Source organism: Macrotis lagotis, chromosome 4, assembly GCF_037893015.1.
Source record: "Macrotis lagotis isolate mMagLag1 chromosome 4, bilby.v1.9.chrom.fasta, whole genome shotgun sequence".
Taxonomy (NCBI): domain Eukaryota; kingdom Metazoa; phylum Chordata; class Mammalia; order Peramelemorphia; family Peramelidae; genus Macrotis; species Macrotis lagotis.
In genome coordinates, this window is record NC_133661.1 from 225,665,966 (window position 1) to 225,686,338 (window position 20,373).

Consider the following 20,373-nt stretch of genomic DNA (forward strand, 5'->3'; position numbering starts at 1 on the left):
AGACACATAATAATTATCTAGCTGTGTGACCTTAGGTAAGTCACTTAACTCCATTGCCTGGCAAAAAAAAAAAAGAACAACAACAAAAATCTCCCAGTGACTTTCCTCAATGCAGTCTGTACTGGGCTGTACCTCCCTTTTACCCAAGTGAGACTGACCAAAATTTCCTAAAGTCCTTCTAAGTTATCTTAAATTGGAAAATTGTTTCATTTGGTCTTTTTGTGGGTTCTTTTGTTCCAGGATCCATTTAGAAACTTGATTTAATATTTTTTTAGAGAAACTGGGGAAAGCCCAAGAAACTTCCTGACTTTTCTCCACCATCTTGGTTACACCTCCTAGGATTTTCTTGGCAAAGTTACTGGAATGATGTGCCATTTCTTTCACTCCAGCTTATTTTATAGATGAGGGAACTGAGGCAGATAGGGTTAAGTAACTTGCCTAAGATAACAAAGCTAGTAAGTGTCTGAGGTCAGATTTGAATTCGGGATGAGTCTCCTTGACTTCAAACTCAGCGCTCCATCTGTGGTACTACTTAATATATAGTAGGCACTTAACAAATGCCTATTGATTGATTGGTTGAAGTGTACCTATGTCTAATACAGTTCCTTATTTCTTTAGGTGTATAATAAATTCCTAGTTGATTCTAATTATTTTATTGAGTGATCTGATAATAATAATATTCAAGAAAACTTGTCACAGTTTTTTTTAGTTAAAAATGAATGCCTGTTTTTTTAAATGTCTTAATTGGAATTTTTTTGAAATATAGAAAAATGATTTTAATTACTCTGAATTGATGTTGTTAATGATTGAATATTATTCATAGATGAAACTTCTTTCTACAGCATGTTTATTTCCTGGAGATCATTTATTTAGATTCACTTTGTCAAAATAACTGGAATTAGTAAATGGGAGAGGTTTTCAATAAAGAAGTTATTTCACCTAAATGCATTTTGTTTGTTTATACTGTTTAGGAATTGAGAGAAGATAATATCATCTTAATTGAAACCAAGGCAATGTTGGAAGAGCAGTTGACAGCTGCTCGAGCCCGAGGTGATAAAGTTCATGAGCTGGAAAAGGAAAATTTGCAACTGAAATCTAAACTTCATGATGTGGAACTGGTAATGAAGCTTTGTTATTAAATTATATTTGAGGAGTATTGATCTCTTCACGTTTTAGCTGTTTTTTCTTTTCAATAGACCTCCAATAGTAATAACATCCATTTACAATGTGATTCTTTTTGCATTTAATTTTTCTCTCTTTCTTTCTCTTATTCTCTCTTCCCTTGATAAAAACCCCTGTCTTCTTCCCCTCCTAAAAAGACTTGTAATAAAAATGCAGTCTAACAAATTCCCATGTTGACTCTGTCCAAAAAATATGTTTCAATCTCTATTCCTAGTCTGTCACTTTTTTTAGAAGGTGGGTAGCATGTTTTTTAATGTGTCCTCTGGAATGATGGCTGGTCATTGCATTCAGTCAGAGTCTTTAACTCTTTAAAAGTTGTGTTTCCTTACTATGTTGTTATTGGATTAATGTTCCCCTGGCCCTGCTTACTTTATTCTTACATTCATAAAGGTCTTTCTGGAGAGCTCTGAAAGTGGACTTTCATTATTTAACACCTAGAAACTTGACAGATAGTTTAAAGTCCAGTCTTTTATATATGTATGTATTTTTATACACAAATATTTTGAAACACCTTTTATTTGGGTAAGAACAGATGGTATGAACTTAATTATAAGTCATAGGGTCTCCTTGAGAGTTTTTAAAGTCTTTTTCTGGTGCAGGCAAGGTTTATATTATAACCCTAGATCATCATTATAACTCCAATCTTAAAACTGAGAATTCACTTTTTAAAAGTCCTATCATATGACTTAGAGTCAAGACCTGGATTCACATCTTAGTCCCCTGAACTTTTCCAGTTTTTGTAACTATTGGCAATAAATCTTTGGTGAATAAACATTTATTTTATTATTATTCTTAACACTGGGGTGAGGGTGCAAAGAAAAGCAAAATTCTTCCTTTTTTCAAGAAATACATCTGTTTAAGAAGAAGTCATTTCACTCTACTGGAACTCAGTTTCCTCATCTGTAAAGTGGGGATAATGATGTTTGTACAACTTTCTCCCAGGTTACATTGTATACTATCAGGTTGTTTGTGAGAGATTTTGTTTTGCAAACCTATAAATTACTATTACCTGGAAATGAGGCACAGTTCTCTATTTAAATAATGTAACTTGCAAATATTGCTGTGTCTGCTCTAGCAGGGCTCCTTTCATATATATTTTTGATAGGGATGCACAATCTAAGTTTTGACAAATATATCAGATCTTACACATCCTTTACCCTTTTCTTTTAATGGCTTTATTGATTCCCTCTATTTTTATACCTCCTGAATTTCCCCCCTTCCCCTACAACCTTTTTTTCCAAAGCTGTCATCACTTGTCTTCTGTGAAATGTTTCATCTTTCTGCCCTGCCAGGAGCAATTAAAGACATCAACTTGTTCCTATACCTGCTGAGTTTCAGCCTCTTTTTCTCCTATGTTCTTCCCTAGGACAGAGACACAGATAAGAAGCGAATTGAAGAGCTTTTGGAAGAAAACATGGTCCTGGAGATTGCTCAGAAGCAGAGTATGAATGAATCTGCCCACCTGGGCTGGGAGTTAGAACAGCTGTCCAAGAATGCTGACCTTTCAGATGGTAAATAGACCCAGGAGGCAGTGACTCAGTCTTAACTGATCTTTCTCTTTCCATTCCCAAGGAACTGAAGTCTGACATCATTTCCCTTGGAGTCCACACTAAGCCTGATAATTCAACCCCCAAAGACCTAATTACCTTTAAAATGCTATTTGGAATTGACTCTTTATTCCCTCTAACTCCCTTGAAAATAAAAAGTTCAATAGTCTTTTCTCTAGAGTGAGCAATACAGATTTTGGCAGTGTCACTCCCTTTCCATATGGGAACCCCCATGGCTTTCTAAGTATAAGCCAACATGGTACCCTGAGGCCATCTTAGTCAGATTTATGAATGGCTAAAAATACTTGATGGCAGAGGAACCTCCCAAGTGACTATTTATCCCCACTGAAGCCTGTGCCTTGGCATTATTATATCCATTGTGCATTTGCTAACATGTAAAAAGATGTCACCCATCCCCCTACCCTCTGAGATAAACCAAATGGGTATCTTTCTTGTTTTGCATAAATCATGCATTTATTAAACATTTGCTATTTTTCAGGCACTGTGCTAAATATTTGTAATATTAAAAAGGAAAAAATGTAACATGCTTAATAGTTTGTCAAATTATTGGATAATCAAAAAAATGGATAATTAGTCTACATATACACTTTTATCCATTGAAGAACCTCCCAAGGGGAAAAGATTTCTTCTTGGAAATGGTTTTATGAACAGGAAGTCAGGATTACTTCAGGAAGTACTGATATCAAACAAATAATAGAAAGTTCTTAAAAAAAAGAACATATAGTTGCCATTGATAGTGCTAATTTAGTATTTGCATTAGTATTTTAGTGTTTAATGCTTTCAACTTTACAAAGTGGTTGTAGAGATTTTTTGTTGACAGTCTTGGATTTATTTCTCAGAGGAATAAGAACAGTTCATCAGAACTATTAAATCTTGATCATTGATTCATTTTGAAGATATATATTATTGGCAAAAAACAGAAGGACCATTAAACTCATATCTATCTATTCAGCAACCATTTTATTAAATGCTTACTTTTTGCAAATTTAATTCACTTAATATTTATTCAATCCACCCAATCTGGCAAATATTTTATTATGCAAATAAGAATAAAATATCAATCAGCCTTTATGAGTATATTATTAAGCAACTCTTATGTAAAGTACACTGTTAGGAACTAAAGAGACAAAGATTATGGAAAAGAGTTTTTACTAGAAGACCAAATAGCAGATAAATGTATGTTCCTGATCATTTGAGTAGAGTGGGAGTTCTAACAAATAAGAAGGTATCAGGAAGTATATCAAATGGATAACATGTAAACTGCTTTCTAAACATTAGAAGACTATATATATATATATATATATATATATATATATATATATATATATATATATGCTAGTTTTTACTTTTGTTGTTCTGATCATGTCATTCTGCTTTAGTTTCTTCAGAAGTTCACTATGGCTTATAGCCCAAACCCCTTATTCTGACATTCAGGACCTTTATCCTATTTTCTTATTTTTCTTATTATTAATTTTTAAAAAAAATTTTATTATTGCACAAACATCTTGATTACATTTCCATCTATTGGGGATAATTCATGGATCATATACTCTAAAGAAAACTAGGAATTCAAAGGAGTGAAGAAAGGATGGAAAACAGTCTGAACAAATGATCCCCCTGCCTGTCTTTTGCTTTTTCTGGCTTATTATTTTTATCCTTTTTTTGTTTGTTTTTGTTTTTGCAAGGCAATAGGGTTAGGTGACTTGCCCAAGGTCACACAGTTAGCTATTATAAAGTTTCTGAGGCTGAGTTTGAACTCAGACCCAACTGATTCCAGACTGGTGCTCTATCCACTCTGCCACCTAGCTGCCTCTCCAGCTTTATTTCTTGCACTTTTCTTCCACATGGGCTGATTCCTGCCACATGTCAACTGTCCATAGTATATGACTCACTCTACCCATCTTTATTATGGAATATACCAGAAGTCATAGTGTCATTTTAAATATTTGTTAATTTTTATTTTTTTGTTTGTTTTATTCTTGCTTTCTTGGAAGCAATCAGGTTACACAACTTGCCCAGGGTCACATAGCTAGTAAGTGTGTGAGGCCAGGTCCACCATACACAGGACTTTTACCCTATCCACAACACCACCTTCCTTCTCTGTTTTAAGTTTTAATAGCCTTAAACTGTACTATGACTTTGTGTGTGTGTATGTCTAACCTCACTGCATAGTCCTACCCCCCCCCCCCAACAAAAGCTCTTAGGGAACTGCACTGTATAATTTTTCACTATTCCTATTATAACTACTGTCATATTTTTGTTTTGCCTTAGGATTTTGTTTTGTTTCATTCATTCATTTTATACATCCATTTATTTGTTTACCTATTCATTCTTATTTATCCATTCATTTCATTCATTCATTTCAATCCAGACCTATTATTTCAGCAGTGTGGGGAACTCTCTTCTACCAATGCAAATCAATAATTGTTCAGCAACTTATAGTTTTAGAAAGGTACTTGTCAGTTAACTGACTTGTCCAGCCAAGACCACATGTTAGCCAGTACATTTGTATCAGTCAGGACTTGATCTCAGGTCCTTTTGAGTCTGTGACAGGTGTCTTCTTGTCTCTCTCGCTAGTAGTCATCAATGGGGGTGGACTTGACTCTATTCAGAACACTCCAGGGATGATTTAGGATGCTGAGTTCTGAGCCCTGTCAATCTTCTTCTAGCATCTAGGAAGTCGTTTGTGTTTGAGTTGAACGAGTGTGCCTCCAGTCGAATTTTGAAGCTGGAGAAGGAGAACCAGAGTCTTCAGAACACCATCCAGGAGCTGAGAGATGCCTCTCTGATTGCAGAAGAAAGCAAATTAAAATTTGTGGAGCTTGAAACAGAGAACCACCAGCTCAGCAGAAAGGTAACCCCCCTCCTTCTTCCCTGTTGACCAGGTCATAGTGTAGTTGTTAAAGCCCACAAGAGAATGGGAGGTCAAGACGGAGGATGTCCAGTAAGAACCTTACCATCACCTGTATCAAGTTTCTGGTAAAAGATATGGAACAAAATCGGGAAATAACAGCAGTGCTCTAAGAATAATTAATAATTGATATAGGGTGAATAAGAATAGTAAATAGGGAAGCTAGTTGGCACAATGGATAGAGCACCAGCCAGGAGGGCCTGAGTTCAAATCCTGCTTCAGACACTTGAAAATTGCCTAGCTGTGTGACCTTGGGCAAGTCACTTAATAACCCCATTGCTTTAAATAAATAAAAAACATTTAAGAATAGAATAATAAACAGTAATTTTAAAAAACCCTCATGTTTAAAAAAAAGTAAAAATGAGACATTGGACAAGAACTATTTTGTGATTGCATGTAACCATGAGTAAGTTGAGGCAGCAGAAGTCAAAAAAGCAAGACTAGAATTAGAAGCCCTGGATTTGCATCCCTTTACTTTCCTGAGCTCTTCAGTTTTTTTATCTGTAAAAAGGACATGAAAATGTTCACTGTTCTGTAGAGGATCTAATAAACTAATATATTTGAAAGCACTGGAAATGCCAAGACCAAAAAGAATGCTATTTATAAAATATGAGTATTATTCTACATATAGAAAGGGTGATTTGTTGATTTGTTTTCAAAGCACATAGAAAAGAGTGAGACAAAGTGGTCATTGCTCACATAATTTCTTGCTGAGGTTAGAAATAAGGTATGGCTAAACGATATATATATATATATGTGTGTGTGTGTGTGTATATACATATATATATACATATATATATAAATATATATATAAATATATATATATATATACATGCAGGGTGGACTTCTTGGCCCAAGTTTAGGAGTCTTATGGAATATAAACAATCTCCCTTTTTGGGTGGTACAGTGGATAGAGGCAGAAGACCTGATTTCAAATATAGTGCTATATTCTTACCAACTGAATCACTGTGTAAAAGTCACCACCTTGGTGGAAAAACTTTGGCCTCAGGACTTGAAGCCTACTTTTATAGTTTTATCTCTATCTCTATTACCACTTAGCTGTGTGATCATGATCTCAGTTTTCCTGTCTGTAAAAGATCAAAGATGATCTCTAAGTCCCCTTAGCTGGATTCTAAAGGGATTTTAGATTTTTTCAGATTTGGGTGCAGGTGTATACAGTGTGACAGTTGTTACATCCAATCGCTGATTATGTACCTCACCCCTTTGGACTTCAATTTCTTCATCTAAAAAATGTTAAGGGTTAAATTAGATTGTTTATTTGTTGTTGTTCTTCCCTGAGGGCTAATGTTTTACCCCACCCCAAATTACCTTGAATTTATTTGGTATATATATACATATATATATATATACACATACATATATATATATATATATATATACATATATATATATATATATATATATATATGTATATATATATATATATATATATATATCCCCAAAGTCCCAAATCTAACTGTGATTCTTCAGAACTCATTATCATTTCCCTCATATGCTCTTCCATGCTTCTACCATTTTCCCAGTTCCAGACTTTTATTGTTTCTCTCCAAAATATCCCCATCCTTAAAATCACTCAATCTCACAATCTCAACATTTGAATTAAACTCAGATTTCTTAATCCACATATTTGGTCAGTTGCCACTCTTGTCTCTTTACACACTATCAGTCTGTCCCCTTCTCTTCACTCAGAGTCACCATTCTCTTTATCTGTCCAACTAAGTGGTCTTCCTGATTCAAGTATCTTCTCTCTCCAATTCATCTTCTACCCAGAATCCAAAGTGATTTTTTAAAGCATAAAGCATGACCATGTGCTTTCTCTTCTGTTCAGTAAATCCCAATAGCTCCCAATTACCTCTCAACTCATATAGAAAACCTGATTCCAAACCTTTCTCTAGTTTTAATATACACTACTCCCTTCACTTTCTCTGTGGTCCATCCAAACTATCCATACTTCTCTTCCTCTGCTCTTCTTTCCCTTCCTTTTGCCTTGCTTCCCTTTAGCCTCTTAGTATCTCTTATTTTCTTCATTTATCACTTTTTATGTGAACTTCTGTTGGTTTTCTGTTGTTTATTTGTTGTTCTTCCCTGAGGGCTAATGCTTTACCCCACCTCCAAATTACCTTGAATTTATTTGGTGTGTAAATATTTTATTTATCTATCTATTTATTTATTTATTTGATTTTAGATTTTTGCAGGGCAAATGGGGTTAAGTGGCTTGCCCAAGGCCACACAGCTAGATAATTATTAAGTGTCTGAGACCGGATTTGAACCCAGGTACTCCTGACTCCAAGGCTGGTGCTTTATCCACTATGCCACCTAGCCGCCCCTGGTTGTTTTTTATTTATTTATTTTTTTAAGGTTGTGTGTAAATATTTTATACACACACACACACACACACACACACACATTTTTATAGAGTGTAAAAGGGTACGTACTGTTTCATCTTATAGTCTTTGTGTGTCTCTGATATCTACTACAGATACACAGAATCTGCAGCTGGGTGATATAGCAGATAAGAGCACTAGACTTGGTAAACAGAAGGACCTGAGTTCAAATTTGGCTTGAGACATTCTTCATCTCTATGATCTCAAGCAGTTTACCTTCTGTTTACTTCAGTTTCCTCATCTCTAAAATGGCAATAACTGTCCACAGATTTCTATTCAGTTCTGGGGGGGGGGGGGGGGTGGGAAGCCTACACATCTATCACACCTTCTTATGAAAGCAGAGAATACAGGACTGTTGGGCTTATTTTACAGACCCATATGAAACTAGAAGAGGAAATGACTGGATTAAGAAAGCATTTAGGCCTTGTTCCAGATAAGGAAGATTTGACATTTAGAAGAATAGATTATAGGGTTCCAAGGAACCCAATAAAATGTTAATTGAATGTTAATTCAAAAACTGGAAGGTAAGCCTCATATATAGAGGTGACTTCATATGGTTCTCTCTGTAGGTCTTGGGAAATGCTTTTTTCCTACCCTTCAATTTCCCATTGTTCTCTTCACTGCCCTCAATATGCCACCTTACTTGCAGCCCTTCCTGCCTTTACAAACAGGAATTGGCACTCATTGCTGGCCAGTGAGCCTTCTTATTCTTTGGTTTTTCTCTTCCCCAGAGAGTCCCCCCCCCCCCACCTTCCCATTTCCCACTCTAGGGTAGCGTTCCATCTGATCTTTCTGATCAACAAAGGGAAAAAAAGTAGTCAAGTAAAACCATCAGGATATGCTGCTTTGGGGGAAAGGGAATTACCCACTTAGTGGAGGAGGTATTAAAAGTTGAGAAATTTTAAAAGGTGATTTCCCCAACCAGAGTAATGACTAAGGTAGGTAGGTAGCTCCTCCATGAGATTAACCAAGAGCACTGCAACAGTCCTCTGAGATAGGTGGTGAAAGTGTTCTTTGTCCCATTTTACAAAGGAGGAAACAACCTTGGAGAAATTTGTTTTCAGAGTGAATTGCAGATAATTGTTCTGATCCTGTCTTTGACAATTAGCTGTATGACTATGGTCAATACAGTTAACACCTCTATACTTCATCTGTGAAAGGCAACAAGACAGCAAACATTTATCAAGTTAAGGCAAGGAGTTTACAATCTAGTAGGGGAAGAAGACAAAAAAAGGAGGCTAAAAAGGGGTGAAGGGACCCCCTAGGAACTTTGGTAGAGGAAAAACATCTACAGAGCCAAGAGTAGAACTTGTCCAGCTTGGGTCCTTTCTTAAGATGGTCATCACATCAAAGAAAGGGCAGAGGCATCTTCCAGGTTAAAAAAGCTACTAGGGCATAGTTGAGAAAAAAAAAACTCAGGGGCATAGCCTAGTAAAGAATAAAGAAAGTAAAATGGGGATGAAAATACATCTTGAGGCAGCTAGGTGGTACAGTAGGTAGGGAGTGTCAATCCTGAAGTCAGGAAGACCTTAATTCAAATTTGACCTCAGATACTAGCTATGTGACCTTGGGCAAGTCACTTAAACTCTTTGCCTCAGTTTCATCAGCTGTTAAAATGGGAATATTAACAGTATCTACCTTACAGGGCTGTTGGGAAGATCAAATGAGATAATATTTATAAGGCACTTAACATAATATCTGGCATAATAGATGATAAATGCTTGCTCCTTTCCCTTCCATCTTAATACCTATCTCAGAATTTTTCTAAAACTCAAGTGAAATGATCCATATATAAAGTGCTTTGCAAATTTTAAAACAGGACTTCTTAGCCTGGGGAACCTGAGCTTGTTTGTACATAATACTTGGAGAACTCTTTCATTATAATTTATTTCCTTTGTAATCTTACATATTTTATTTTATGCAGTTAGAAACATGATTCTGAGAAGGATTCCTTGGTCTTCACCCAAGTGCCAAAGAAGTCAGAAACACAAAAAAATTTTGGAAGATTTGCCTAAAAACAGTGAGGTGTAAATAAATGTCAATTATTAATCTCATAAACCAAGAGTAGATGATAGCCAACATTTATATAGAACTTCAAAGTTTGGAAAACAGTTAAGATATATCATTTTTTTTTTGATTCACACAGCAACCTTGTGTGGGAGGAGCTGTTGTTTCCTCATTTTAGAATGTGGAAACTGAGGCTTGTGTCCCCTGATCCCAGGTCCCGCATTGCTCTCTGTGAACTTTGGCCCACTCAGGGCTAAGCATCCTTGGCTGGTGCCTGTTGTCCCATCAGTTATAACTATTGGTTGATTTAATTTCTCTCTGTATTATTAGAGTCCCCAGGTACAAGATAAGATACAACTTACCCAGATCTTTTTCAAAATTTTTCTTTTTTAAATTCTATACCACCTATGCTGTGAATATCTCAGTGTATATTTTAATTGTCTTAAGACTATGTCACCCTTTATTGATGACTGGTCTACAAATTCCTTTCCAGTCTATGCTGCCAATTCACTTTTGGATAAAACAAGTCATCCAGCTTTCGATCTGATTGTAGATTTTATGTCTCTAGGTGAAGGGACAGATTAACCCACCAGGAGACCAGCCTAAAGCTCTAACAGATACCAGACTACACCAGGGTGGGGAGTATTACTGGCAGTGAGACCCTCCATTTGTGGGGCAGGAGAAGGTCAGGAAAGTCAACAGGGGCATTGGGAGGCTTAGCCCCTAGTTCAGGTCTCACCAGGAACAAGCTGCCAGGATATGATTGGGTATAGTGACAGTTTTTTTTTAATGGATAAAAATTTCAGGTATATTAATATAAGGTTTTTTCCTTTTGCCATTCGTAGCTTTTGGGAACACAAAACTAAATACTGTGATCTAGACAGGCAAAACAGATGACTTAAGGAAAACCAAAGATCTCATCATTTTAATGGAATGGAACTGGCACATTTAGCAGAAATTAATTTTTCCTAAACTTAGGAGAACAGCCAACACATTCATTACCAGAAACGAAAGCAAATCTCTCTTGGGGCTTTGTGGTCTACACAGCAGAATGTTGACTCTGGCAGAGAACCATAAAAGGGTAGGGAGGGTAGGGGGTGGGGTAGGGTGAGGCAAAAGAGGCAAAAGCCACCAACGGCAACAAGGAAACTTGATAACGAATGAAATCACCTTTTTAAACCTCAGATGGTGATAAATTGAAAAAGAGAGGAAATAACATTGGTCACCCTTGGTCTTTGGTTCTTCATTAGCAAAGTATAATACTTTGCTGGTAGTTTTCAGAAAGAATTAGGGTAATTAGAAAGAATTAGGCAAATCAGAGAGTAAAAAAATGGGGAAAAGACCACTGATAAGATTGATCAGAGGGGTACCTGAAGAGGCAGAGGCAATGGCAGAACTGGAAACCCACAGGGATGTACTCTTCACTTTCCAGTTATCTAAACAGCATTGACCTTAGAAGCTTAACGCCTGAGAAATTGAGGAAGTTCTATTGAGGTGGGCCATAGCCCCTTAGGTAAAAGAAGTCTCAATTTAGTCTGGATGGAATGAAAGAAGAATTGTAGGTTCTCCAAGTTGAGAGGGGACTTCAGAAGCCATCTCTTCTAACTTTTACCCAAGCAAAATAATACATCTCTAGCATCCTTGGCAAGAGGTTGCCCAGATGTACATTAACTTACCATCCCCAGAGGCAGCCCATTCCATTTTTTTGGACTGCTTCAATTATTAAGAAGTTATGAGAGATGAGATGTTTTATTAATAGAATGTTGAATTGGAGGGAAGAATAGTTGAGTTTGACTCCTGCTTCATAATTGTGAGCTGGATGAACTAGGTCCTTGTACATCTGTAAAAATGTAGAAATGGGACACATCAAATTTGATTACCTCTTAGACCCTTTCCAGCTCTAAATCTCTGGTCTTCACATTGAGCCAAAATCTGACTCTGAAAATTCTGTTCATTGCTTCCAATTCTTCCCTCTATGGCCATGCAGAATAAGCCTACAGTTACAGGTTCTTAGCATTTTTCATGTTTCACAAACACTTTTGACAGCCTGGTGAAAATTGTGGACCATCTCAAAATACTGTTTTTAAATATATAAAATAAAATACTTAAGGTTGCAAAAGAAATAAATTATATTGAAATAGTTATAGAAATGTTTTTAAAAAACCAAGTTCATGTACCTTTGTTGAGAATTTCTGATCTAGTCTACCTTTAAATAAAAATAATAATTCCTTCCTTTCCTTCCTGCCTACCTTACTATCCAAGTCTTCTCTTCTTTAAAATTATAGACATTCCAGGATTCATCAGTGAGTCCTTGTATGGCATGATTTCCATCTCCTCATTGTCCTCATTGACCTCCTTTGGAAATGATTTTTTCTATTGATGCCCCCGCCCAAAATGGACATTCATTGAGTCTTTGAGTTAGAAAGGTTTTCACAGGTTCTCAAGATCATAGATCTACTGCAAAAAGAAATATCAGAGATCAAGTCTAAGTCTCTCATTTTACAACTAAGTTAAAAGGTTTGCCCTTACTTCACAAGATGGAAAGCACCCTTCTTTCTCTACCATGCTTATATATTGTACCCCAATGTGTTTGCTTGACAAATACTTAATCTCACTTTTCTTAAACACCTCATGTGATGGGGGAACTCACTGTCTAAGGATGAATTTGCATTAGAAATTTCTCAGAAGAAATAAAAAAAAATTTTTTTACATCTCTAATTGTTAGAAAATTCTTTTTTTATAGTGAATAGAAATAGATCTTCTAAAATAACATGTAATTACCTAGCTGTGTGGCCTTGGACAAGCTACTTAACCCCGTTTGCCTTGCAAAAACCTAAAAAAAATAAATAAATGAAGTAACTTATGAAAAAGAGATGTGAAGAATTGAGACCCTAGTTCAAAGGGAAAGACCCTCATCCCTAAAAATAGGAGAACAATGACAGTTGCCTAGAATTTATTAGCTGCTAAATGTTAATTTCTGTCAAATCATTTCTATGAACCTTGGCTTAGTTTTTAAACATTTAAACATCATAACATGACTAATAGGGAAATATGTTAAACGTGATTGTACATGTACAACTTTTACTGGACTGTTTACCACCATAGGAAGGGGGGAAGAAAAGTGTAGAACTCCTAAATTTGCAAATGGATGAATGTTGAAAAACTACCTTTTCATGTAATTGGAAAAATAAAATACAATTTTAGTTGAAAAAAAAGAAAAACTTTTATACAGTACTTGTATTGTGGATACATTTTCTCATTTGATCCTTACAACACCCCTGTAAAGTGTATGCTGTTATTCCCATTTTGCAGAAGACAAAACTGAGGCTAATAGTATGGTTAAATGACTGACCCAAGGTCATGTAACTAGCAATACCTTCCCTGATTACCTCACATAATCTGGAATACAGTGATTTATATAAACTGATTTGTATGTATGCATTTTTACATAAATGTCCACAATTACAGTGATGATGATATGGAAGAAAAGATGGTAATAATTTGATTATTATAAATGTAGTCAACATGGGGAGGAAGATAATAAGCATTTTATTACATGCTAACTTCTTTACAAATATATCATTTGATCATCACAATAGTCCTGGGAGATAATATGATTGTGATCCAAATTTTACAGTTGAGGAAACTGAGGCAGTTAAGGAATTTGGCCAGAAATTCCATTTGGGGTTTTCTTGGCAAAGATTCTAGTTGTCATTTCTTCTACTTCATTTTACAGATGAGGAAACTGAGGTAAATAGGGTTTCATAGCTAGTAAGTATGTGAGGTAGGTTTTGAACTCAGGAAGATGAGTCTTCCTGACTCCAGACCTGGTGCTCTATCCTCTGCACTGCCTAAGCTGCCATTTTGTCTCATTAGGAAGCACCATTGTTGTGGTATTGATTTGGAAAGAAACATTGGTCCAGTTTTTGGAAGGTTGGAATATTTTTTTAATAACTCTCTTCTCTCTCTTTGTTTGCTTTTTGGCCTTGCTGAAGATTGAAAAACTACAAAATCAGCTAGAAAGAGAGAAACAAAGCAACCAGGATCTGGAGACCCTCAGTGAGGAACTGATCAAAGAGAAGGAGCAACTTCAGAGTGACATGGAGATGCAGAAGGCTGATAAAGACAGACAGGTACAGTCCTCATATCTAAAGTCAACATGTTTCCCTCTGTCCCGCAGTCATATCATAATATTTTTTCCTGTGATTTCACAAGCCAGTGGAGAATTTTAGCCATATTCTAGATTATTTGTTTGGGTCTAGAGGTGAGACTCTTTTCTTAACTGTTAGATTTTCAGGTTAGAAAGTATTTTATTTTTTGTTTTTTTGTTTTTTAGGTTTTTGCAAGGCAAATGGGGTTAAGTGGCTTGCCCAAGGCCACACATTATTAAATGTCTGAGACCAGATTTGAACCCAGGTACTCCTGACTCCAAGGCTGGTGCTTTATCACTATGCCACCTAGCCACCTCCTAGAAAGTATTTTAGCCCATTATATCTTCATTGTCATCATTGGTTGCATTTGTATAATGATTTAAGAATTGCAAAATACTTTGCAAATATTTTTCATATAATCTTAAGAGACTGTTGGTATTATTATCCATTTTACATTTGAGAAAACTGAGGTAGATGGAGGTTAAGCAGTTTGCTTAGGAGCAAAGATCTAGTTCATCTTCCAAGACTGGATTCAAACACAGATCTTCCTTATTTCAGATTCATTGCTTTATCCACTGTACCAACATAATTTTCTCAGTTTATCCTTCTTTAAGTATATAGATATGGTCCTAACTATAGAAGATTTTAACTTTTTCTTATATCCTAGATCTCTTTTGGGAAGGTTGTCTGGTGAAGCATATAAACTCCTTATTAGGATAACTTTTTTTGAGGTAATTGGGGTTAAGTAACTTGCCCAGGGTCACAAAGCTAGTAAGTGCCTGAGACCAGATTTGAACTTTGATCCTCCTGACTCCAGAGCTGGGCCATCTAACTGCCCAGTAATATTTTTAATTAAATAAAATTAAGCATATAGATTATGAAGTAAGCCTATAGGACAAAGTGACTGAAGTATTTAGCATGGGCTAATGACTTACTTTCCTGGGATTTCAGTTTCTTCTTCTATAAAATGAGAAAGATGGACTATATGACATCTGGGATCTCTTCTAGTCTTAGATCTATGATTCTATTTAACTTGAGGCAACTAGATGGTACAGTGGAAAGAGTGATGAGCCTGAAATTAGGAAGACTCAAGGTCAAATCCAGTCTCAAACATTTGTTAGCTGGATGACCCTGAGCAAGTCACTTGACTCCATTCACCTCTGCTCATTTGTAAAAGGGGAAAATAATTGCTCCACCTTTCTAGGGATTAATATCAGTATCAAATGGGATTATATTTGTATTTTTTATTTAATTTTTAGGGGTTTTTTTTGCAAGGCAATGGGGTTAAGTGGCTTGCCCAAGGCCACACAGCTAGGTAATTATTAAGTGTCTGAGGTCAGATTTGAACTCGGGTACTCCTGACTCCTGCTCTATCTACTGCACCACCTAGCTGCCCCTGTGATTATATTTGTAAAGCACTTTGGAAACCTAAAAGAATTTTGTAGAATTAGTTAGCTAATCTCTCTTAGATTATCTTTTTGTTGTTGTTGTTGTGTTTTTATGTAGATAAAGGACCTTGAACAAGAAAAGGATCATCTCAATCAGCTAGTTTGGTCCTTAAGAGAAAGATCTCAGGTCAGTAATGAGGCTCGAGTAAAGGACATTGAAAGAGAAAACAAATCTCTGCATGAAACCATTTCAGAGATGAGCAGCAAACTCAACAAGACTGAATTTGAAAAGAAGCAGCTGCACAAAGATCTTGAGCATGTCAAAGAGAAGGCAGAATGTATGGAGACAATGGAGAAGGAACTTCACCATCTAGAAAGAGAGAATGAAAAGTTGACCCAAAAAATGGCATCCATGAAAATGGTTACAGAGAAAGTTGAAGCCCTGGAGAATGAAAATGGGGGTCTAGAGCTGGAGAACAGGAAGCTGAGGAAGTCATTGGATACCTTGCAGAATGTCTCTGTCCGACTAGAGGGCTTGGAGCATGACAACAAGCAGCTGGATGAAGAGAACTTGGAGCTGCGAAAGATGCTTGAGACGATGAGGTTCACAAGTACCAAAATGGCCCAGATAGAAATAGAGAACAAGGAGTTAGAGAAGGAGAAGGAAGAGCTCCAGAAAACTATAGAGCTGTTGAAAGCCCTAAGCAAAAAGTCAGAGCGGCTAGAGGTCAGTTACCAAGGTCTGAATGCTGAGAACCTGAGGCTTCAGCAGATTCTGGAGACTAGCAACAGGAAGACTCAGGAGCTTGAGAAGGAACTAGAGGAGGTAGAGACACAGAACCAGACCCTGCATCGGAACCTGGAGGAGCTGAGAATTACAAACAAGCAACTAGAACGATTTGAAAAGGATAAGAAGGTGTTGGAGCAGGAAGTGTCCCAGTTAGAGAAAGATAAAAAAATGCTGGATAAGGAGGCAAAGCGACTGTGGCAACAGGTAGAACTTAAGGATGCCATTTTGGATGATAATGTCATGAAATTAGCAGCTGCTGAAAAAGAAAACAAAACACTAGAAAAAGAAATTGCTCGGTTTAAGGACTCCTCCAATAAGTTGAAAGAACTAGAAAAAGACAATAAGGATCTTACCAAGCAAGTCACAATTCACATGAGAACCCTCACAACACTAAGAGAGGTAAGCCATTGGACATACTTCCTGTTGGTGATAGTCACCATTTTATTTCTTCTCTCATCTTTTGGAGATTCATCTAGGATAGGAAGTTATAAAGACAGTGCTTGCATGTGGCAGAAATCTCAAGGGCTGGCTTTACTCTGCCCTACAGTTTTTGTCTGAGGCAGTGCAATTGAAACTTTGTCTAACCTTTTAGATCAATAGATGCTTTTGTTACCCATTCTGATATTCAGGAGATAAAGTAGTTTGGAGCCTTTAAGTTTAGAATCATAAGTTCAATACCTAGTTCTGAAAACTAAAGGCAAACTAGGAGTATAGATTTATAGCTGGAAGGATTAGCATAAAATCTTTATTAGCTGATTAACCAGAGATACATACCACATTGAAAGCTCCATGCTGCAGCCAGAAGTCCTATATAAATTTTATATTTCCCCAAGTGCCTGGCTTAATATTCTTCCTATTGTAGGTATTGACTAAATAAATGAATGCTAAGGAAAGTACCAGATTTGGATTCAGAGACCTAGATTTAATTACTACCTGTCTGGTCACTGACAAGCCCATTTAACTGAGAACTTCATTGTTAAAATGGGGATAATGATACTTACCTTATGATCTTCATTACAGAGGTATTGTGATAAGCACTGTTAGCCTTTATGAGATTTACATAGAAACAAGAGCAATTATTCACATTATTAATAATTTTGGTAACTCTAGAATGAAAAAATGGAATTATTGAATGAGGTCAATAAAATCTATGTTCTCATTCAAAATATATCTTTTTGATGCATACTATATGTCAGCGGGGCAGCTCTGTGACTCAGTGATAAGGCATTGGATTTGGAGACAGGAAGACTTCTTGAGTCAAATTCAACCTTGGATATTTCTAGCTGCAAACTTGAATAAGTCACTTAACTCTGTTAAATTCAGAAATGGGTATTAGTATCTTTGCCTCAAAAAATCCCCAGAAAAATCCCCCAAACAAACCAAAGCACAAAAAAGCACCACAAATGGAATCTGACTGAACAGTAGCAATAACAGCAGTGTGTCATAAGATGAATAATATAGAGTACTTTTCCTCAAGGATCTTATTGTCTAGCAAATATCACCAAATTATCCTCCCCATAGGTGAACTGAAAGGGACCTCAGAGGTCATCTAGTTAGAAGTTCAAATACATATATAAGTTCCAGTTTAAACCCCTTTATATTGACCCCTCAGTATGTTGTCATCTAACCTCTGCTCAAAGACCTGCATAAAGGGTGACCTGCCAAAAGCTATTCTTCTTTTGTGTAGTTCTGTTTGTTGGGAAGTTTTTCCATGGCTTGAAACAAAATTGTTGACTTAAGATCAGAGGGTAATGGGGAAAAAATCCCTCCTCCCCCCCTTTGTTTGGACCATGATTTGGAGGGTAGGGGATGGAGACATGGGGCATTATTATTGTCTTTATTTAGTTTGTCAAACCAGAGGAGAAGATCCAAATCTGTCTTAATTTGAGAAATTGGGGTGTGTGTACATGTGTGTGTATTAGAGTTACAAAGGGTTAATGGATGGACCTCTGGTCTTGCTTCGTCTTCTATTACTTTCTTAATGATTTAAATGTTGTTATTACAGGACTTGGTCCTTGAGAAACTGAAGAGCCAGCAGTTGTCCAGTGAGCGGGACAAGCTGAGCCAAGAATTGGAAAAAGTTGGATTGAACAAAGACCTCCTGCTGGAGGATGATAACAGCAATGATGACAAGTGAGGAAATTAGCTCCCATAGCAGCTTCCTCTGCTGTTTAGTCTGCAGCTTAATATATCTGTTGCACAGAATTTGCCCAGTGTGTTTGGTTTCCTTTTGTTTTGCTTTTTAGGACATGTGTTTAAAAAATATGAGTGAAGTTCCCATTATTGGGTTTGCTGTGGGGACAGTGCTTTGTAAATCTCCCGTTTCCCAGTGAGGTCAGAGGACTCCATGAACCTATTTCTGTAAACAGAGCTTCCTACCTTGAGGACTTTCCAAATGAGCCCAGTCATAATTAGCCTGGAATTTTAAATGTCCATTAAAATTTCTGCTTAAGGGGAGGCTAGGTGGCATAGTGGATAAAGCCCTGGAGTCAGAAGAACCTGAGTTCAAATCCGGTCTCAGACACTTAATAATTACCTAGCTGTGTGGCCTTGGGCAAGCCACTTAACCCCGTTTGCCTTGCAAAAAAAAAACCCTAAAAAAAAATCTCTGCTGGTATGATAGTTTTTAACTTAGCCATCCTGCAACACTAACTATCAAAGTAATCTTACTTGAAAGGAGGCTCAATATCTTGGGTATATCAAGAATTATAGTTGAGCTGGAATTATAACCTGGGCATAGAATCTATAGGTGTAGAGCTGGGGAGGGACCTCAGAAGCCATCAAGTTTAATCCGGCTCATTTTCGGAGCAGCTAGGTGCTGTGGTGGATAAAGCCCTTGAGCCCCAGTAAGAAAGACCCAAGTTCAAATCTAGCTTCAGATATTAATTTGCTATGTGATACTAGATAGGTCACGTAATCTCCATCTGCTTCAGTTTCCTCAACTATAAACCATGATAAGCACCTACCTCCCAGGGTTATTGTGAGCATCAAATTAGATGATACATTATTAAATGTTTAATAGTGTGCCTAACACATTATTGTAAGTAATATGTAAATATTAGTTATAATAATAATTGCTATTATTGCTATGAGTTAATCTGTAAAGGTCTCAACTCAGTACCTAAAATATAGTAGGGCCTTATTAAATGCTTGGTTGTTTTTATTTTCATTCTTTATTATTAAGGAATCTTTGTCCTAGAAAGTTTATGTGATTTGCTCAGATTCACACACCATAATTTGAACTCAAGCTTTTCTGACTCCAAGACCAGGACTTTGTCCAGAGTCCAGCTATTTTTTACTTATGAGAAAATTGAGCCCCAAAGAGACTAGAATTGTATAGATAATGAAAATTATAATTGTAATAAAATGAGTACTTGTACTTATATAGGGTCATTGATATAGAGCTGAGAAGGGGCCCCAGGAAATATGAAGTCCATACCCCTCATTTTACAGCAGAGGAAATTGAGACCCCCTCTAGGTTAAGTGTTTTGTCCATCATTGTCAGAGGCACGATCTGAATCGCCATTACGTACCTCCCTAACATCAATTTAGGTAGGGGGTTCTGCAATATGAGTTTTAGCTTTTCCTTTATTTCACATGGACCAAGTCGAATTGCAGGCAAGGAAGCCTGGCCAATGGGAGGAAGGAAATGTAGGTGATTGTGAGATTGGAGTCTATGATGACAAGAGAGAGGAATAGGGGTGGGGGAGGAAGAACCAAGAGAGAATTTTTCCCATTGAGCTCATTTTATAAATTAAAGTAAGGCAGGATGTAATGCTATTGTGTCCTCTGATTTCAGAAAATACAAGCTGTTGGAGAACAAAAATGAATCAGCCCTCCGAACAACACTAGCCATGAAAGAAGATAAGATTGTATTCTTACAGGCCCAGATGGAGGGGACAGTTAATTTGAATCATCAGCTACAAAATGAACTCAAAATGGTGAGGTCCATGATCTAAACGTAGAACGGA

General features: G+C 36.6%; 1 protein-coding gene across 7 annotated transcripts in view; it reads left to right on the forward strand.

Annotated features, from left to right (window-relative positions):
* The window catches only part of CCDC88C (coiled-coil domain containing 88C), a 234,001-nt gene that overhangs the window by 156,809 nt on the left and 56,819 nt on the right, over nt 1-20,373 (forward strand). For all 7 annotated transcript variants that reach the window (XR_012478165.1, XR_012478166.1, XM_074235494.1 and 4 more), the window contains 7 exons: nt 972-1,118; nt 2,549-2,693; nt 5,420-5,604; nt 14,069-14,206; nt 15,731-16,801; nt 18,408-18,535; nt 20,202-20,343. Coding sequence is in view for 5 of the 7 variants with exons in the window: in XM_074235494.1 (XP_074091595.1) it covers nt 972-1,118; nt 2,549-2,693; nt 5,420-5,604; nt 14,069-14,206; nt 15,731-16,801; nt 18,408-18,535; nt 20,202-20,343 (1,956 nt within the window). In the remaining 2 variants the exon portion in view is untranslated. The remainder of the gene's footprint in view (nt 1-971; nt 1,119-2,548; nt 2,694-5,419; nt 5,605-14,068; nt 14,207-15,730; nt 16,802-18,407; nt 18,536-20,201; nt 20,344-20,373) is intronic.